This window comes from Pan troglodytes, chromosome 10, assembly GCF_028858775.2.
Source record: "Pan troglodytes isolate AG18354 chromosome 10, NHGRI_mPanTro3-v2.0_pri, whole genome shotgun sequence".
In the NCBI taxonomy this organism is placed as follows: domain Eukaryota; kingdom Metazoa; phylum Chordata; class Mammalia; order Primates; family Hominidae; genus Pan; species Pan troglodytes.
In genome coordinates this window covers 27,837,062-27,859,678 of record NC_072408.2, presented here as the reverse complement: position 1 = coordinate 27,859,678, position 22,617 = coordinate 27,837,062, and the positions used below count along the sequence as shown (strand labels likewise).

General features: G+C 34.8%; 1 protein-coding gene across 9 annotated transcripts in view; it reads right to left on the bottom strand.

The window, feature by feature from the left end:
* Positions 1-22,617, bottom strand: part of SLCO1C1 (solute carrier organic anion transporter family member 1C1) — a 60,980-nt gene that overhangs the window by 26,797 nt on the left and 11,566 nt on the right. For 7 of the 9 annotated variants that reach the window (XR_673302.5, XM_009424940.5, XM_003313535.6 and 4 more), the window contains 6 exons: positions 19,579-19,711; positions 14,505-14,629; positions 11,033-11,179; positions 9,094-9,192; positions 4,322-4,567; positions 3,120-3,284 (listed from right to left, as the gene is read on the bottom strand). Coding sequence is in view for 8 of the 9 variants with exons in the window: in XM_009424940.5 (XP_009423215.3) it covers positions 3,120-3,284; positions 4,322-4,567; positions 9,094-9,192; positions 11,033-11,179; positions 14,505-14,629; positions 19,579-19,711 (915 nt within the window). In the remaining variant the exon portion in view is untranslated. The remainder of the gene's footprint in view (positions 1-3,119; positions 3,285-4,321; positions 4,568-9,093; positions 9,193-11,032; positions 11,180-14,504; positions 14,630-19,578; positions 19,712-22,617) is intronic. The other 2 variants (XM_009424943.5, XM_003313536.6) reach the window with 1 other exon arrangement.

The following is a 22,617-nucleotide window of genomic DNA, read 5'->3' as shown; positions in this document are numbered from 1 at the left end:
TGTAACAATTGGCCCTTGAACATGTCGGGAAATTTCTGTTTATTTACCCCTCCATGGTATGTCAAATGCCTTCTCTCAAAGAAGTAAAGGAAATGTGCTTCTTTGTATCTATCTCATATTTTATTGCAGGAAGATCATTATCCCATAGCCCAAGTTAAAAAAAAAATAAGAAAAAGGGAGGTTGAATAGAAGAAGAAAAGAAAGAGAGAAATAATATTTATTGAATGACAGATATACGCATTTACTATGCATTTTATCTGTATACTTTCATCTTTATTTCAACCTAGTGATATATTTATTTTCACCATCGTACAAATAATCAAAGTAAGGGTGAGAGGATATTGAATAATTGGCCCACTTACGCTTAGTCGGCTGCACCCCATACTTACTAATGTGAAACCAATATGATCTCAGGAACAATCCTAGCTATAACGATGTAAAATTGTTAGATACTATTACTTATCTCTCACAAAAGTATTTGAATTATCTGTAGATATGACATGTCAGAAACTTTGAAGAATAGAGTTTTAGGTAAATGCAAATTAAACCACCATGAAATTCCACAACCATACCCCGTAAGAATGGTTACAGTGAAAAGAATTGACAATTCCAAGTGTTGATAAGCATGTGGGGCAACTGGAATGCTCTTAAGTTTCTAATAGGAGTATAAATTTGCACAACTTCCTTGTGTGTTGGCAATATCTACTCTATTTAAACACATATTCTGCCTCTGACTTAGCAACTGCACTTAGCAGTATAATATATATCATATACATTATTATATTATCTATTATAGTATTATAAATAACTATTAGTTAAAAGCAGAAAACAACACAAATGTCCATTGCACTCCAGGGTGTAACCATGAAAAATGAGCATAGTGGCCCACCAATGTACATGTGGAATGTTGTTTTCTGCTTTTAACTATTATAAATAATTTTATAATAGCATTATTATTATATATTATAGTATACATAATATACTATATATAATACCAGATGTTACTATATTATTATAGTATTACCATATATCATATATTATACTATATTATCTGTACTATATATAATATACTATAAATTTTAATATAGCATATAATACTATCTTATAGTGTAATATGCTATAATATATTATAAATAATATAATATATATTATATTAATACATATTAAAATACATAATATTTTATTTGTATTTTTTCTTTCTTTAATTATTTAAAATACTATTATAAATAAAATTATATGATTTATAATATTATAAATAATAATTATAAAAATTATTAATATAAAAAGTATTTTATATATTATATATGATAGTTATATATCATGTTGTATATATTATTTTATATAATTTATTATAATATATATAATATATAATTAATACATATTATATACATATTAATATGTTAGATATTTTAAATATATATTTTATAATGTAATTATTTATAATACTATCATAAATTTATATTACCTATAAATATACATATAAATACATAATGATTTATAATGCTATTATAAATGTATGTATAATTATTTTCATAATATATGAAATTATATATTATTTATAATATATATTATTATATTATCTATTATAGTATTATAAATAACTATTAGTTGAAAGCAGAAAACAACACAAATGTCCATGAACTATAAAATGAATAAACTGTGGTTTATTTATGTAATAAGATATGACATAGCATGAAAAAGAATGTACCACTGCTATGCACAATATAAAATAATCTCATAGATTTCACTTCAGTTGAAAAAAGCTAGACACAAAAGAGTATATAATATACTATTTAATTTATATGAAGTTTAAAAACAGGCAAGGATGGTCTATGATAATATAGTTTAGTATAGTTATTAGCTTTGGGGAAAAGTATTGACTGATAGGAGATTTAAGCTTTCTGGGGAACTAAAATATTCTGTATGTTCTGGATGCTGGATGTGACACACACACACACACACATATATATATACACACACACATATTATATATATCAAAATTATCCATCTGAACTGTTTAAGGTCTGTAGACTTAACTGTTGATAAGTTATATCTCAATGTAGACATAAAAATGAAATAAAGTCTCTCTTAAACTTTAAATCCTCATCTATTCATGTTAAAATCAATATAAAGCATTGATTAGCATGCATGGGGTGTTGGAGAAAAAAGCCACAAAATATTTCTTTAGGTCAGCCAATAAGTAATGAAATTAATTTAAACCAATTGATGTTAAAAGTAAAAATGTTCAGTAATGTAACCTTAACATCAAGAATTTTGGAGAAAAATCTTTTAAAACTGTCAATTATATTAGCATGAGCTATATGCCCATTACCCAAGATAATCATAGAAAAATTATATCTCCTAAAATACATTTGGCTGTTTTTTTCTCCTTCTAGGTCTCTTTCAGAGGTAGAAATATAGACTGATTTTTACAATACTAGAGAAAATTATTTTATACCACTGGAGTCTCCTATCATAAAGGAATATGTCCCAAGAAACAAATATGTTATGCCTTGAAACAGTGACATTAAATGACATGTTCATGGATTAAAGAAACGAATCTAGATTTTTTAAATATCTAGTTGCTTCCACAGTGGTGGTCATGTATTTGTAGGTTCTGGTTTCTCTTCTTTCATTTCTTCATACTTTTCTATCTTATTATTGACTGTGTTGCTAGAAACACAACCCTTTGAACTAACTCAGTTGCCAGGAGTCAGAAAAGTTTTTTGACCGCGAAAATACAAGTTTTGTTTTGGAATGAACATCTTTTAACCGATCTCATTGTGCATTTTATATAATCCTAGAAACTGTTCATGTAAAATGGCCACTGTTTTGAGGTTTCGGCTGCACTTAAAAGACAAATATCCAGTATTATTAACAAACTCCTCATAAAATGCATGTTTCATCTCTATGATATCACTTCAAGAACTGCTTGCTCTCTGGGTTACTTACCCACAGATGTGAATAATTCTTGCTACAACATTCCTGCTACTTTTTGAGCTCATCTAAAATGTCATAAATTACCTAAATCTTGGAAGAATCTTCTCGAAGATTCCCGAGTTAATCAGGTACCTCTAAGAGAGTCCCTCTGAGAAAGCATGAAAGGCAGATGAGCATACCGATCACAAAGTTGGCCCTGGAGGATGACTGTCCATACTGCTGCTCAATGTACTTTGGTTTGTACGTCACCATGCCGAACAGAGAATTGAACTGAACAGTGCTTGTACATAAATATAGGAAGTATACTGGGTTTCCAAAAAGATTCTTCAGTGATGGAAGAAAATCTATAAAACAAAAATAACATAGGCTAATTAAAGTTTGTGTCACGCATGGAAGAAGAAGTAGCCGTGCTCGCAGGACTTACAGGGCTGGGGCCCATTGTCACAGAGTTTGGGAGTAGTCACAGTGTGGCGCACACATACGCTATGTATATAGTAAGCCACTGGCATGCGTCAAGCCTGCGATCTGGCCGGGTTCGAATCCAGACATAGGCACTCATTTCTACAGACATGCAGTATAGATTATATTAAAGGTAGGAGTCAGACAAGAACAGATTCCTCTAACTGATGTGGGCAAAAGACGAAAAGGATGAGAATACTCCCTCATCATCTAGCTGGGAGCCACAGGCAGGACATAAAGACCTTCACTTTTCTTGTCTCTATTCCTCAAACTTAGCTTGTGGTCAAAGAGAAAGAAATATGAGAGTTATCTCCATTTAACATATGAATTTTAGTGTTAGAAATGAGCATTGGTGTTCTCCCTTTTTCCTATTATGTAGCCTACCAATTAGACGTGAAGAATTTCTATAAATGTAAATATTGCTTGAAGGGACAAGAAGAGGGGGACCAATATCATGAGGGGCTGCTCATTTCCATGAAGAAGGTTCATTAGAACACTGGGTTCTTGCCTACAGAACACTTACCCCTTTGATCATTGGTGAGAGACAGCATTGATACACATCTCTCAAATGAATAGATCTTATCTGTTGAAAGGCTGCCAACCTTGAAGATTAAGCCTTTTATTTCCTGTATACACAGAATTATAGGAAGCAGCAATCCTGGGTAGAGACAATTGTAGGATCTAAACTGAGGAGGTGTGAGAGGGTGGAGACATCAGCAGGAAAGGCTGTCAAGCCTTTGCTCTTTGGTCGTGTACTGCAATCAGTTGTTCAGTAATAAAGCTGACATCAATTTCCATTTTTGCTTCTGATATGGTTTCTCAACTTTTTAATACACGAAGGGAAGACAGGGATATAATTTATAAATCTCCTTAAGCCCCAACAGAAAAATGAAAATACTTCAAAATCAAGAATTTGACTTACCTCTTGCCATTTCCATTATTTTTGCATTTTCTCCCTGGGGTGTTTGGTAGTCTGTGTGATCATCTATAATAAACTTGGATTTCTCAGAGGAAGAATTAGAATCCTCTCTGCTTTGGGATCTTGGTAAACTCTTTGGTAAATACCAGAAAGGCACAGCTGCAAGAAGACTTATGATTCCTGCTATTAGATAGCCAAGCCACCAGGCTCCTACCCACTGGGGATCTTTTGGGGTAATGGTTATGTGATCTGAAAGACAGAGGGGATGGCTAAGTAATACCAACAGCAAAGCTAATATGTTAAAATAATATACTTAAAAAATTCTTTCAAAACTCTATAACATCATAAAATACCTAATAATTCATCTATGCTATTTTTTTTTATCTGGATCTTATCACAGGCATACCTTGGAGATCTTGCAGGTTCAGCTCCAGACCACCACAATGAAGTGAATTTCACAATACAGAATCACATCAATTTTTTTGTTTCCCAGGGCATACAAAAGTTATGTTTAACTATACTGTAGTCTATTAAGTATGCAACAGCATTATGTCTGAAAATGTACATACCTTCATTTAAAAAAAAGTTATTGCTTAAAAAATGCTAATAATCATCTGAGCCTTCAGTGAATAGTGATCTTTTTGCTGGTACAGGATCCCATCTCAATGTTGATGGCTGCTGACTGATCAGGGCAGTGGTTGTTGGAGGTTGAAATGACTGTGGCAATGTATGAACATAAGAAAATGATGAAGCTTGCCACATAGATCAACTCTTTCCTTCATGAAAGTTTTCTCGGTAGTATGCAATGCTATTTGACAGCATTTTTACCCACAGTAAAACTTCTTTCAAAATTGGAGTTAATCTTCTCAAGCCCTGACACTGCTTTATCAACTAAGTTTATGTAATTTACTAAATCTTTTGTTGTCATTTCAGTAATGTTCACAGCATCTTCATCAGGAGTAGATTCCATCTCAAGAAGCCATTCACTTTGTTCATCCACAAGAAGCAACCCTTCATCTGTTCAAGCTTTTTTTTTTTTTTTTTTTTTTTTTTGAGATGGAGTTTCACTCTTGTTGCCCAGGCTGGAGTGCAATGGCGCGATCTCGGCTCACCGCAACCTCCGCCTCCCGGGTTCAAGCGATTCTCCTGCCTTAGCCTCCCTAGTAGCTGGGATTACAGGCATGTGCCACCACGCCCGGCTAATTTTGTATTTTTTGTAGAGACAGGGTTTCTCCATGCTGGTCAGGCCGGTCTCGAACTCCTGACGACCTCAGGTGATTTGCCCGCCTTGGCCTCCCAAAGTGCTGGGATTACAGGCATGAGCCACCGCGCCCAGCCTGTTCAAGCTTTATCATGAGATTGCAGCAATTCAGTCGCATCTTCAAGCTTCATTTCTAATTATAGTTGTCTTGCTGTTTCTACCACATATGCACTTACTTTCTCCACTAAAGTGTTCAACACCTCAAAGTCATCCAGGAGGGCTGAAATCAATTTCTTTCACACTCTTGCTAATGTGGGTATTTTGACCTCCTCCTATGAATTGCAAATGCTCTTAATGGCATCTAAAATGGGGAATCCTTTCCAGAAGGTTTTAAATTTACTTTGTCTAGATTAGAAATCACTAGAAATCATTAGAAATCACTATTGATCATAGCTATAGCTTTGTGAAATATGTTTCTTAAATAATAAGACTTGAAAGTCAAAATTACTCCTTGATCCATGGGGTATAAAATGGACGGTATGTTAGCAGGCATGAAAACATTTATCTCTTTGTACATCTCTATCAGAGTTCTTGGGTGACTAGGTGCATTGCCAATGAGCAGTAATATTTTGAAAGGAATATATTTTTTTTTTTTCTGAGCAGCAGATCCTAACAGTGGGCTTCAAATAGTTAGTAAACCATGCTGCAAAAAGATGTGCTGTCATTCAGCACATCTCTATTGTTCTAGTTAGAGAGCACAGGAAGAGTCTATGTGTAGGAATTCCAGAATGTTAAATGAGCATTGGCTTCAACTTAAAGTCACCAGTGGCCTTAGCCCCTAACAAGAGAGTCACCCTGTCCTTTGAAGCTTTAAAGTCAGGATTGACTTCTCCTCTATGGCTGTGAAGGTCCTAGATGGCATCTTCTTCCAATAGAAGACTATTTCATCTACGATGAAAATCTGTTGTTTAGCATAGCCACTTTCATCAATAATCCTATTAAATATTCTGGATAACTTTCTGCAGCTTCTCCACCGGCACTGGCTGCTTCACCTTGCACTTTTGTGTTATGGAGACAGCTTCTTTCCTAAAACCTCATGAACCTGTTTCCGCCAGCTTCAAACTTTTCTTCTGCAGCTTCCTCATCTCTTTCGGCCTTCATAGAATTAATGAGGGTTAGGCCTTGTTCTGAATTAGGTTTTGGCTTAAGGAAATGTTGTGGCTGGTTTAATCTTCTCTCTAGACTACTAAAACTTTATCTCAATAAGGCTATTTCACTTTCTTATCTTTCATGTGTTTACTGGAGTATCACTTTTATAAATTCCTGCCAGAATTTACATTCACAACTTGGGTAACTGTTTGGTGCAAGAGGCCTAGATTTTTGCCTGTCTTGGCATTCAACATGCCTTCCTCATTAAGCCTAATCTTTTCTAGCTTTCCTTTTAAAGTGAGAGATGTGCAACTCTTCCTTTCACTTAAACACCTAGAGGTCATTGTAGGGTTACTAATTGGCCTAATTTCAATATTATTGTGTCTCAGGGAATCGGGAAGTCCAAAAAGAGAGACAGGGGAATGGCCAGTCAGTGGAGCAGTCAGAACACATGCAACATTTATCAATTAAATTTGCTGTCTTATATGGGCACAATTGTGGTGCCCCAAAACAATTACAATACTAACGTCAAATATCACACATCACAGATCTCCATAATGGGTATGCTAATAATAATAATAATAATAGTAAAAGCTTGCGATATTAGGAGAATTACCAAAATGTGACACGGAGACCCAAAGTGAACACATGCTATCGGAAAAATAGTGCCTATAGACTTGCTCAACACAGAGTTGCCACAGACCTTAAATTTAAAAAATATATAGTATCTGCAAAATGCAGTGAAGTAAAGCACAATAAAACAAGCTATGTCTGTATTTTCTCTGTTATTGAAGGAAAGAGAGTGCATTTTGGAGCAAGATACTTTCTTTTGTTCATTAGATTAAAAATATAGTCTAAATTCTGGAAGAGGCTTCATGATTTTCAAACTGTGCTCTCGGGTTCTGCAAGAGACCCCTGGTAAGAGGAAGGCAACCCATGGGGAGAACTTTGAAGGCTCAAAACCTCATGTGGCGACTCCTCTATATCAGCACCACTTTCGTTTGATTTACATATTGAATATCTGTGTGAGATTTTACTTGAAGAGTTATGCTCTGCACCCTCCAGTCCAAACCCGTTGGAAACCTCTCATTATGATACTAAATTCAAGACTCATTCAAATCAGCAGAATATTTTTTATTAAATGATGGTTAACAATACTTCAGAGCTATTCTAGATATGAAGCAAGATTTGTATGTGTAAGCAAAATTTTAGTTATCTTATTCGTCATAAAAAGTTTGTTTTTGAAATCATTTCTCATTTGACTAAAAAGTAAGTATTGACAGGTTTTTGAATCAAACCAAGTGGGTGTTGTTTTCTTCCTAGGCAAGAACCTAGAAAACATTTCATTTTATTCTACCATAACACTCTGTGAGAATGAAATAAACACATGGCCCTTGACAAGTAGGCTCAACTGCCACTGCATTATACTGGGTAAAATGCTTATACTAGGTTATTGCTGCATGTTAATTGCTTCCCCTTAACAATTTTCCTCTGTACTGCTCATCGCATCTATACTTTCTTGTCTCTAAAATCCATCAGTGGATTTTAAACTTTTTGAAGTCAAGGAACTCAACTGATTTGTTCAGAACTGTAGAATAGCACCTGGCATAAAGTAAATGCAAAATAATTGGATGGGAACTAATGAATGAATAAATAACATTTTTGAAGCTTGACTTGTAGTTTATTTGATTTAAATGCAAGAATTTTGCTTTCTGTTTTAACATGCAGACTTCAAAATGCAATTCCACGTTTGTTTTTTAAGTGAAGCTTGTTTAGTTTATAACGGATCTCTTGGAATTCTTTAAAAAAATACCGACAAATGCCATCTATTTCTAGAGGGTGCATCTCCCAGAGATAGAAACAAGTTATTAGCTATGGAAAGATCAGTGTCCCCTCTGCCATTTATTTCCTACACAAGCAATATCCCAGAAGAAAAGCCAGTCTTGCTCGATAATGTGCTGTAACATGCTTCCACCTAAAAATGACTTGCAGAGTAAAAAAAAAAAAAAGAAGGGCTGTTTGGTTGCCAGTAGACTTTAAATCCTTGGTCTTTCTGTCAAGTCCCCAAATACATTATCAATTGATGTAGCTGTAAAAAATGTTGACACACCTGAAGCCAATAAGAGCCAACAAGTAGCTACAGTTTTCAGTCTTAACTATGCTGGAATGCATTTAAACTGACAAATCAAAAGTGAAAAAGGATAGATCTAATAACAAACCATTGGTCATCCAGTTCTAATTATCACCTATTTTTCATATTCCATTTATTAATCTGTATAACTATATTAATAATAAATTTTTAGTTTATGAAAGATTACAACTCCGTCATTTTATAAAAAGGCAATTTGATAATTTCCACACTGTTCCCATTAAAAATGTTACAGTGACTAAAATACATGAATAAATAAAAAATAAACTCCCTTACCTAGGTTTACAAAGCCAATGTCAACATATAGTTTGGCGCATAATGAGCCTAACAGGAAACCAAAGATTGGTCCTATAATTGCAACCGTCTGCACACACCCTGCACCAAGAAAAGAAAAGGAAAAAAAAAAAGCTGTCATTTCTTTACTTTGATAAATTAATACAATTTTAAACAAGAAATGTGTGATCCAGTTAGTAGCTCAAAATGTTTTAACTCATTTGCATGTGTTTAGTTAACTTTAAAACCACATCAAATCAGGAAATAAGTCCTTCACTGCTTTGGGGGAAGAATGAACAATTTTAAGGCATTAAATATGTCTTAGTAAGAAAATAACATTAATACTCTGAGGAAATTAATTTTCCAAAATGGAAAAAACTTTTATTTCCTAGGATTAGATTCCTCACTGATAAAAATTAGAATTGTATTAATTTTGATAGTTTGTCAAAAACATTTTACGTTCAGTTAAGCATAAGACTTGTTTTGACATTCAAATGGATTTCTTCCACCTTAGTAAAAAAGTGCGTCCATTCATTTCGAGGTTCTGTGGTATCATTAGTGAGAGCAGGACCTGTAAAGATCCCCAGATGCAGCTAGCAAAGGTGCTAGGATTTGGAGCAGGAAAAGTTATCTCTGGAACCCTCTTGACCATTCAGGCTAACCTTCATAGCCAGGTGGAACAGATGGCCTAAAGGACACCAGAACTACCAGAAAGGTAGTTCTTCCCTTCCAAATATCTCCAATCTATTTTTCATTTCACCACAAAGCTTAAAACACACATATTCATGGGAGATTAAGTTAACTGGAAGAGTAAACAGCAGTTACCAGATACTTTTTGGAACAGTGGAAAAGAGAACAAGCCCTGAGCTCCTAGAGAAGAAGGGGACACCTACGCACCTGTATGCTTCTCCTGGCTGTGACCTTTCCTCTAGTCTCTAGAGTAATTGCCTAGTGCAGGTGATGAAGTGTTTGTTGCAGTTCCAGTTCCTGATTTTACTGAAGTTTTCTGTTAGAGTAAGAGCTGTGATCTTAACTATAGCCTATTCAGGTGTAACCAGCACCCCCTGGAGTCCTGCAGAGCATAGCCAAGGCAAGATTATACAATGGACCTAGCTGTAGCGCCCCTCAATGAATTTAAATCTTGCCTTTCTGTCCCTGAACGTGAGGCCCTTAAAAGATCAGAATTTCAAGAAATCGAGACTGATGTATGTCAACACCATAGGAAAGGGTAAGATAACAGTTAAAAAAGGAGAGACTGACATGTATTTGTAGCTTAATGTTAAGACATCAGAGGAAACCAATAAATGCTGTTTAGATGTGTCTTACCTTAGGACTTTGCCTCTGCTATATTTTGGTTTTTCAGATTTTTAGCTGCTGGTCTATTTACTGGGATGTGTTCCAGAGATGAGGTAGCCTCAGGCCTTGCTTCTATTTTTTATATACTTTTCTTTATCCATTTCTACCTGCTTTTGAGATCTCAAGATTTCTTGTTGCCTATCCCTCATAGTTTTAAATAATCAGGGCTTATCAAATGGAAAGCACTTATCAAGGGCTTATCAAATGGAAAGCTAGGGCTCAAGAAACAAACTTTTAAATAAACTAAAATGCCTAAATGCTTTAGCTGTACAGTTAACCCACTAAAAAGAACCTATGAAACCTGAAGCCCATGAAGATACTTTCACAAGTTCATACGTCATTGCAGCTAAGCTCGCAGTTATTTTCTTTTAATCTGATGTTCCTTTTCTAATGCAATAGATCCCTCTAACTATGGTGTCTTCATCATCCAAATCTGAACTGTGCACTTCAGAAATGTGTGAGCTAAATAAAGGAGTTGGATATGAAGTATAAAAAGCTTCCCCACTTAATTTAGCATAGAGGGGAATTCAAAAAACTAGACACCCTGCTTCCCAAGAAGATAAGTGAAGCAATATGCCAATATTACCAATATAGAAAGCTGCATTGTCTTCACTGGCAAAATCATCCAGGTAGGCAATGCCCAAAGGCTGAATGGGAGTTTCTCCTATTCCACGAAGAAGATTGCCCAGGAAAACATAAATCCACATGGAAGAGCTAGTGTCCACTTCACATTCTTGAAAGAAAGGCAAACCAGAGGATTGAAAATAGATCACTTTAAAAGTTAAGTATTTATTCTGCATTTCTACCGTATATCTTAAACTGAACTAGAACGCAGGAGTTTTTGTGCAATAGTCTTAATTTGATGGGAGTTTGGTCAAGTTCTAAAAATGTTTTATACCTTCAACCTTTTAGGCAGAGTAAATCCCTGAGAGACTTCACCAAGGAACTTTATCGCTTCTTGTTCCTGATCCCTTTACTTTTTATTCTCTCTCTTCTTCTCATTTCATTCCTACCTCGAGCTATTTGAGTTCCCACACTACAATGACATTCAGTATCTATCTGGGGCAAAACAGAAAATTTTGAACAAAGTCTTTCTCACCTTAATTTTTAGTTCTTTTGAACAAAGTCTTTCTCACCTTAATTTTTGGTTCTATTTTTCAGCAGAAACCATAAGTAATCTTATTGTTGACCCAGTTTTATCTGAAATTCAAATTTTTATATGGTTGATATTCCAACATTTGGGCAGTATTGCCTACATTTATATTTGTTTGTTAGTGAACAACCATTTTTAGGACTCTGGAAACAAATTTACATAAAAATTATAAATCCCTATACTTTAGCAGTATAGTTATTCCAACAAAAGAAATCATTTGACAGCATTTTTAGAGTAAAATTCAAGGCTAACCATTTTTAAATGCTTTCGTAAAATTCATGTCTTAATATGATCATGTGCACTAGGATAATTACCCCCATATCATAAATGAAACATAGCTTTGAAGGTTTAGGTGCTTTAATAAAATTGATAATGTTAACAACCTCCAACAATCATCACTGCTGAATGTTCTTTCTCTGCTACGTGCTGAACTAAGTGCTTTGCAGGCATTTTTAAATTGAATCTTCCTAACAATCCTATGAGGTAGGAGTTATCTTTACCTGTTAATAACTCTTAAACTAATTTTTGATTCTGAAGAATAGATTATATGAAGAACTAAGGTGAACACCTTTGGGCAAGTGAATCCGACTGCATAACTAACAGAAAAGACTCCTTTGCACTCACATGGATTCTATCTGACTCTGCCTCTTCTAGAAAAGTTTAAATGACCATGGAGTTTTCACTTGTCTTCTCTGGATTTCTATTCTGCTTCCAAAAATATGATATGAATTCCTTTTCTAAAAATTAACTCTAACGTGCATTCTAGCCCTAGCAATTGTATAATTTTAAGAAGCTTGCTGGTAGGCGAGTCTTCTTGTAGAGAAGTGTAGGCACCTTAGGTCTGTGCTTTTTAATTCAATAACCATAAGCCACATGTGACTATTAAAATTGAAATTAAATAAAATTAAAATTCACTTTCTCTGTCACACTAACTATATTTCAAATACCCAATAGTCGCATGCAGCTAGGGGCTACTGTATTGGACAGCAAAGATATAAGACATTCCGATCATCACAGATAGTTCTGTGGACAGCTCTGCTGTAGATTGTTGCAGGGGAGATGAGGATTGTATGTGGAGCGGTTTTGAGAAGATCCTTATCATCAGCTTTAGGGTGAGTCTTGTGTCCACTATGTCTAACGAAACAGACTTTAAGGGAACAGGAGCTCACCTGAAGGAAGGGAAATAATTGAGTAATGAGTCATTCTCTGTATCTGCCTGCTAACTTCTCCCTTTATTAAACACATTTTAGTTACCGAGTCTAAGCCCTATGTTTCACCTTTCACCTTTTTACATTACAGGTTTAAATATTTCCTAACTAGTTGTGCTGTCAAAAGAAAACATCTTCCCTGACCGTACATTGTATACAGATGAAACTACAAGCCATTCAGTCAGTTTCCTGCCTCCTTATTTGAACCTAAATCATATTTATTATCTGTTATATTTTTACATGAACAAGGCTGCTGTTCTTGTCCATTGATTTGAATGCATCCTCCTGAACATATCTATTACCCCCTTTCATATTCTCCTCTTTGTCTAGAATGAGTTCCTTCTTTTGCTACAGCAGGAGAGGGTAAACTTTTTACATTTCTGTGCTTTCCTCTTCCTTCCCCTTCCACATTTCCATATGTTTTTAGTCCTTTGGCCCCTCCCTTCATTCAAACAGCCAGGGTTCATTGCCTGGAGAAAAAGACATCTCAACAGAATGTACTAATGAGAATATTAGGGGAGTGAAAAGGTCTTGTGGAATAGATAAGAGATTTGGATGGATGGCAGGTATATATTAATTTTAGAAAGGCTTCCATTCTGCCTGTATACAATGTGGTTCCTCCGGTTAGGAGTAGGGGGTGAAATTGGTAGGTGGCAGGGAAGGAGTGTGGAGCATATTGATGCTGAAGGGAAGCTGAAGGGAGAAGAGGGGATTTGCTCTCCCTGCCTGTACTGCGTCCTAGAGACACAGTAAACACCTATGGATAAATTTATGGCTACTCTGAGTAAGGAAAATCTGTGTTACCTCGGCCAAGTGAAGCCCAGGCAGGAGGCAAGACTCTATTTCAGTCTAGCTCAGCATTCCTGCCTTTGACTCATAGGACTTCCAGTGTCTACAGTGATATAGAAGAGAGTATTCCCATATTGCCAAGGGTGTCTCAGACAAAGCATTGCTGTGTCATATGCATCAGCCATCTAGAACACTAGACACTTTGATAAAATTCCTGCATCCTTGCTCAGGTGAAAAATAGAATTATTTCCACGTATCTAAGATGGCCACTTCTGTACTGGAGAGAGCTGCTGTGAGAAAAAAAGTATGAACATGGACATAAGATAGCCGCATGCTGACAAGTATGACCAAACAGTGTGACCACAGGGGTTTTAGATATGTAAGCTGGCAGGGAACTGATAACACCAAGAGCTCCCACCATAGCTGCCCATTTTACTCTTATGTAAGCTCCCTAGAATGTAAACAAGCCCTGGGGACAAAAAGGGAGGTTGCGGACAAATTGAGATTACATTTTTGCCATTCTGACAAAAAGTAGCTGAACACAGATATTAAGTTGACTTACGGGAAAAATTATACTTCTTTCATATCTGAGCAATGGATTGAGAGTTGTATGTGCTAAACTAGTTTCACCCTGCTTTCAAAACCCACTTATTCAGAAGCTTTGAAAGATTTTCCCAGGAACTATCAATTAACGCTTTTTTCCATAAGATTTGATCATCTGGTATATTTTCTTAGGATCTAATCATATACTGCTTTATATTCTAGGAATTTTTATGGTACTGTGATATCTCAATTTAAGTAGTAAAGCTTTTGGGAGCAAAAATCATAGACACTTTTGTCCATCCTAAAGCACATATAAAGTCTTTTTTTTAAAAGCTTGTTTAGTCAAGTCAAAAAAATGATCTTACCGTTACTTATTTTGGATTTTGATTTTTCCATAACTGAAACTGGTAATTGACTGCTTGACTCTAGGAGACACGGAGAGATGCTGAGAGTAGAATTGGAGGAAGGAGAATATCTCTCATATTTGTACCTGCATAAGAAGAATGTTTTCTTCATGATAGACTCATTAACATCATACTAAGAATATTATGTGTATGCTACTCGAATCGTTAGGGTACCAGGTTGAGCTTGCAGCTGTCTCTGAACCTAATTCACCAAATCAAGCCAGTGTTTAACAGTAGATTTTGCTGAAGAGGTAGCCAGAAGATCTGGCTCGTAGACTCTACACAAAGCTTGTCCTTCCCGCGGTCTGTGGGTTGCATGTGGCCCAAGATGGCCTTGAATGCAGCCTAACACAAATTCATAAACTTTCTAAAAACATAATGAATTTTTTTTTTGCAATTTTTTTTAGCTCATCAACTGTTGTTAGTGTATTTTATGTGTGGCCCAAGACAATTCTTCTTCTTCCAATGTGGCCCAGGGAACCCAAAATTTGGACACTCCTGCTTTACACCATACCTGGGCCAGTCAATTAATGACAGAAAATAAAAGTAAAAAGTACTCATAGAGGCTCATCTTAAAGCAAACTAGTGACTATAAATCACCTCCCCCCAGGTGAAAAAGTATTCAACTTGATAAAATCATGATTTTTTCTGAGTCAGAGAAAGAGCCATAATTGAACAATGTATTGCCGTCAGAATACTTTATTTAGAGTTGTAAATTTAGTAGAATTACAAGGCTGATTCTGGAGAATGGAAAATGACATATGGATTTTGTACCATTTATCCTGATAATATTCTGCTTTTTCTCTACTGCTTACTAGCATAGCACCAAGTTACTTCTAATTCCACCCTTTCCCCTGTTTATAAGGTTATGATAGCAGCTGGGATAAAGAGCCATTGCTTAGTGGGCAGCCTGTGATAATGCTAATCTACAATCCCCCAGCTCTACTCTTGCACTCAAATTATCCTTCATATGCCACGTTCTCCACACTCTTTGTACCCCTTGGGGAAGAGGTATCTGGTAAGAAAACATCTCAATATCATCTTGATTCTCATTTTATTCAGGCACTATTTGGTCAAAGGCTAGTAATCACAGGAATATGCATTGGCATATTAATAGTAAAGAACTCCCATCTACTTGGGAGGCTGAGGCAGGAGAATGGCGTGAACCCGGGAGGCGGAGCTTGCAGTGAGCCAAGATCGCACCATTGCACTCCGGCCTGGGCGACAGAGCGAGACTCCATCTCAAAAAAAAAATAAATAAATAAAAGTAGAGAACTGTTTATTCAGCATGGTAAGGAAAAGATGTATTGCATTACTGAAATATTCAAGTTGATAAACAGGTTACCTTAAATCTGTTTTGTGCAATCTGCCCCTCAATGGGTTCATGAACCCCACTGAAAAAGTAAGAACATTTTTGTATGTGTGTTTTTATGTGAATGCTTAAGAGAAGAGGGTTACAGGTTTTATAATTTTATCAAAGGGTTCCTTGACCATAGTAGGTTAAGAATCACTTAATGAGGTTAACTGTTTTCAATTCTTAACTACACATGAGAACATTTAGCATTGAAATCATGGTAAATATAATTTTATTGTTAATAATTACGGAGAAACCATTGACTGTTATGATGCTTCAAGACTATTGAAGTAAGTATGGATGGTGATCATGGAGTATTTTGAAAATTTTTCATTATTTTAACTCAGTTCCTTCTGTCAACAGGTTACTGTTGCAAGCATCATAATTATTTTGATTTCAAATAACTGGCAGCTTATCTAAGTGCCACTTTTGTTACTAATTGCTATCTGTGATACTCTAAAAAAATTAACGTTTAGGTTTTAATTAACTGAGTTGTAAAATGAGAGCTATGGATGTGGTCTGTACCTATTGAGACTCTGTTGGAGAAGAGACAAAAGTGTAATTATTTAAATCTGGGACTAATATTATAAATGCTTTTATATTAGGGGCTTTAATTCTGACCCGCATTCAAATCCTGACTGATGCCCTCTTGACTTTGATGTATGAAATTTTGCAGTAGCCTCCTAAATAGTCTCCCTGCTTCCAAGCTTTCCCACCAGAATCAATTCTCCAAGCAGCAGTCAGTGTAATCCTTTAAAAATATAAGTAAGATCATGTCACTCTGCTTAAAGCTTTCTAAAAACTTCGCATCTCATTCAGAGGACAAACTAAATTCTTGTAATTGTCCTAACTTTATGACTCAAAGGATGGTCTGCAGACCAGCAACATCAGCTGAATCTCAGCACCAACCCCAGGGCCACTGAATCACAATCTGCAGTTTACCAAGAGCCTCGGGTGATTCAAATGCCCATCAAAGTGAGAAACAACGTTGACATATTCTCTCATTCCCTTTTACTTCTCAGCATTCATCTTCTGTGCTTTCCCCGTGGTCATTGCATTTTAGCCACACAGGCCTCCTTGCAGGTCATCCATGCACCAGACTTCCTCCTGCTGAAGAAACTTTGCCTTCACTGTTCACTTAGGCTAGAAGTCTTCTTTCCCAGATATCCACATGACTGTCCTCTTTACTATTATCAGGTCTTCTTCAAATGTCACCAACTATGTGAGCCATACGTTGACTACCCTACCTGATACTGCAACCACCCCCAACCCACCACACATACTCCTTATGTGTCTTTACTGGGTTATTTTTCTCTATAGTTCTTACCATTCTCTGACATACTGTATTTATCTGTTTATTTTCTGTCTCCTCCTCAGAAGATCTGTGAGGGCAGAGATTATTTTGTCACTACTCTTTCTTTACTGCTTAGAAAAATTATATATATATACATATATCACAAATATATATACACTTGCTAAATTAATGAGTTAAATGAGCTAATACATAAAACTAAACAGCCTATTAGGAATAGGCCCTCAATAGTTGCTATCCATGATTAATAGCTTTTGTCGGACATTAAGGATATTTCTGCAAAGGAGACAGAGCATAGTTATCTCTTAGAGAACGAAAATCATATTTTGGATAAGTACCCAATTAGTTACTAATGTTGTGTAAAGGTGGAAAGAAACTAGAGTGATAATCCTCAGTAGAGAGCAAGCTTCACGAAGGAAGAATTGTGTGTGTTTTTGTTCTATTTTGTTTTCTCACAGAAATAGCTCCTTTACCTGGCATTGTACCTGCAAATATATTAAATAATAAATAAACAAATATATCCTCTACCATGTCAAAAATGTTGGATAAGAATCTGTCTCTGTCCCTTTGATATCCTTTGTCAACACTAGCCTGTCTGGTTGTCCGACCTTCTTTTTAATACATTTTTTTCTCTGATTTTCTTATACGGGTATTCGATATTTGTCACTAACTTAAAGTAATAAAATTATTCATCTGTATACAGCAGCTTTAAGACAAAACCATTGCTGGTTAAAACCAGGTGGCTTAATTAGCTAAAAGGATTGATAACACACAACAATGATGACATAGCTACTAGTTAGGTTGGTAACCTTGATAAGCATTTTACCTGTGTTATCTCACTTAATATTTGCAATGGCATTATCAGCTAGGAATTATTTTTAATACCTGTTTTAAGATGCAGAAACTGAGACCTAGAAAAATTAAGTAGTGTAGCCATTGTCACATAGAAGAGCTACTGATCCACTGCAGAGTGATTTAAGTCTGGTGTAATGGATTTATCTATCCTATGTGACTACTTTCACATTTTTAATTTTTTCAGTAGTGGAACTGCTTTTCCCCCTGAGCAAACTGTCACATGGAAGCTCAATGAATCAACAGATAACAGCAACACAACTAAAGATCAAGCAGGGAGTAGGCAGGTTGGAGACCCATTTTCTCATTCTTCTCCTTCCCATTCTTTCTACAGGCTGAACATATATAACATTTTTGTAGAATCTCAATGATCAAGGAAACTTCTGACCTATGAAAGGATGTTGTCCAAAGAGCAGGCAGAAGTGCCCAAACCACAGAACTCCCTCCAAGTAAAAATTTAGGGTCCTGGGAATTCATCCAAATGGGTAGAAAAGCTCCCACTCAGAGAATTCTGAGACCTACCTTGATAGATTGGCCAGGGAGGTCAAAATCTGACTGTACTTACATAAGTGGTCTAGAAATTCGAGAAAAAGTTCAGACTAGATCATTTCTAAGTCTCTCCAGCTCTAAACTGTCCTGATACAATGATCTAGAGTGGACAATAAAGTATCACTTGAAATATAATTTTCTAAAATATTCTCTTACTCCAAAACCTTTTGGTAGTCATTTCTTTTATCAGCAATAGATAAACAGAGAAGGGCAGTGACATGGATATGTATGAAAACTGCTGCCTGAGAAGTCAGCTGACCTGTTTTAGGTTCTGATTCCATAATTACAAGACACCTAAATTTACAAAAGTCATCAAACTTTTCAAGTCATGGGGTCTGGTCCTTAGCTCTAAAGTAAAAAAGATAAACTATGTTCTTCTACCCCACAGGTTGCTATAAGGGTAAAAATGACATAGGTAAAAATCTTTGGAACTACTAAAGTCATGTGCATGTATTAACAAAAGTACCAAAAGTAGACTTTAGGGTTAGAGGATACAGACACCCTGCTTCCATTGATAAAGGTCTAAGAGATACTGTATGGACATTGAATACTTGTTTGAGTTGATAATATATCCCTGAGTTAATTGTCTAGCAGCCAGTGTTCCATAATCCAGAATTTATTGTCTGCAGTGTTTATTAATTACCTATTTGACATTTACCATGTTAATTTATTTTCAATTATATATTTTGCCCCTACAGCTAAATTAAAGCATTTGACTCAAAACATGTAGGTAAAATCTTTCTTTAATCTTGTTGATATCAATATACAGTAATCTATCAATTTTTTACAGTTTATTGTCAGAAGAAAAATTATAAAATTGTTCTGAAATTTTATCCAAAGAGAATGTAATAAAAGTAAGACAAAGTTATCATGGGTTAAGCTTCAATTTGCATAATTAATAATCATCATAAAAGGGAGAAATGCAGTTGTTTGGAAAGGCAAGGAAAAGATGATTGCTTTAGACTTACTGCTCCATGAAGAACTGAGGCATTGCAATGAGCAGTGTTCCAACTCCCATGATTACACACCCTGCTCCAATTATTTTTGGCCTGTGAAGTTTGGCTCCAAAGTAGCTAACAAATGTTATAACTAAGAGATTCCCTTTGAGGAAAAGAATAAAACATCATAAATTAGAGAACTTAGAAAGAAGTCAACAGCATAACTGAATGAATGTATACAGCAGACCAAGCAATGTTTTCTTTTAACTAAGCCATCTCTGCATCATTTAATTTTTTTCCTTTAATCTGAGATGACCCTTGAAATTCTCATGTTCATTACTTCAATCACCTCATCCCTTTATCAAAATATTTTAATTCAATCCTTCTACCTCACTTCACCCAACCTAATTATTTGTCCTTGTAAAATATTTTATCAGTAAGTCAAATTCTAGAAGGCTCCCTTTAGCTTCTCTCTTAAATATTTTTTAGTAAATTTGAAGTAAACTTATTTTTTCTTTATTCATTAAAATTTCTATGAAAACTTCTATTAGTGTTCTAATTGCTCGTGGACTACACATTACAAATTATTTAGCTGATATCTTTTATAGAAAAATTAAACACAACTGTACTTCACTTTAAATGAAATAAAATGATGAAACACATTTACACAAATGATATTTTATGATTTGTTAATAAACTTTGTACAAAAAGATTAAGACTCAAAATAGAAATAAAAATTATTCCACATAGGCGACTTCAGGTATACATCAATTATATAACCTCAACATATGCCTATAAAGCAAATTTTATGAAATATAAAATCTCTATAAAATGTGCCCATTTATTTCTTTTGTGAAAAACGGTTTAAAAATATTGGGTTTTTTTGAAAGTAGAAATTATGGTTTTCTAAAATGTCTCTAATGAAGCATGTGACACATTACTTTTAGTTGATGATGGTGATAAGTGATTAAACATGTTTCAAGTAATATTTCTCATGCTTTGCTGTGCATAAAAATACTGAAAGGAAATGGTTAAGGAAATGGAAACTTGTTAAAAATGCGATTCTTGGCAAGTACCAAACGTTTCTGATTCCATGGATCTGAGGTCAGGCCAAGAAATCTGCATTTGTAATACTAACTCAAGTGTGTTGATGGAGATGATTCCTAGAACATGCTTTGATAAACATTGTTTAGGGTTTTAGACTTCAAGGGGCTTTAAAGCTTTAGCTATATTTATTTGAGATACTTAGTTTTTAAGATGTACCGTGCTAAATACAGTAAGATCTTAACAATTTCCCAGCAATTGATTGTGATGGCTAATGGGTGGCCTTGCTTTGAAGTTCTCCTCATTTCCAATTTTTGAGCAAAGCATGTTTCCCTACATCTGTAAGCAATCATCTAATTTACTACTGTTCACGCACATTGCCAGCTTTAGTAAACTGGAAATAAAGCAGTAATTTTTGTGGGCTTGAGGATAATAAGAATGATAGTGAGAAACATGACTTGCACAGTGGTCCTAGTCTTTATGGCTCCAAGAAGAATTAAGCTCTTCTTAATGTTCATATTAAAAAACGAATAATTGAGCACAAGATTTCTCATTTGAAATTTAAGTATTTAGTAGAAGACATTGTATATCATATTATTTTGATAATTCTATCTATATGTTTGTTAATGTACCACAATAAACAAACCAACATAAAATGAAAGTTGACATTCACTTTATAGGTAATTCTCTCCTATTCTCGCCTACACTCCACCAATACCACACAATAAAGGACTTCTGTTTACAAGCTATTTCTGTGTTACGTTAATGGGCATGTCATATACAAGACAATATGAGTTCAGTATCTGTAATACAGATATATATATATCTATATACCATATATATACTGTATCTATCAAAGTTTTTGCTTCCTTAGTATCCTTTCTGAGTTGCTAGGAGATACACTTGAAATATAAATGATGATACAAAATCTTTAAAAAATGAAATTGGATATAAAAATTATTCCATATCTACCATCATTAGCCTCTCACAAAAAAACAGGTACAGAAAGTTTTAGAAATATGTCTTACCAAACTTTAAAGTAACATATTCTTGCTCTCCTCTCTTTTTCTGTCTCTCTATGCACACACACAGACACACTCGAGATAACAGAAAAAAAAGAAAGCTACTCAATTCATCTTGTAAGACTACTATTTTCTTAAAACCAAAACTGGACAAGGACAATATAAGAAAAGACAATTAGAGCCCAAACTTGATTATGAAGATAGATGTAAAAATCCTAAACAAATTATTAGCAAACGGAATAGTATATACAAATAAAAATATCCCAACCAAGCGCAGTTCATTATAGTAGTACAAGAGTACCACCAAGTAACAATAAATTATTAATTAAATCACTATGTAACAAATGGAAGGGGAATAATTCCATGGTTAACTTAATAGACACCGTAAAAGTACTAAATAAAATTAACCATTCATTTATGTTAGGAAAAAACAAATCTGAGCAAACCAGCTTTTAAAGTGTATCTATCAAAACCACAAAGCAAGCATATTGCTTAATACTAAAAATTTAAAAGTATTTGCATCAAGGTCAAACACAAGAGAAAGATGTCCATTGTAAATGCTTCTCTTCAACACAGTTCTGAGGCTAATGTAATAAGGTAATAACAACAACAACAACAAAAATCTAAGAGTTGCAAAGAAAGATACGAAATTATATTTTGTTTTAGACAATTTGTCCACAAAACTCTACAGTTTCCATGGAAAATCAATTAAAACTAATAGAATTTCAACAAAGTTGCCACATACAAATAACATAAAGATGGAGGATGATATTTGTTCTAGAATCTTGAAAGGAAGGAATGCAAAAAGAGGCAAAAGAAGTAAATTAAGATTATGTTCGGCGAAGTCATTTGTCTGGAAATTTATGTAACTCAAATAATTAGGGCAAACCTGTGATGTTTGGGATAAAGGTTTTCAATGGAAGTAAGAGAACTTTTAAGGCATTTTAAGGCATCCAATCCAATAAATAATTTATATACCTAGAATGGTCTGGAAGAATTAATG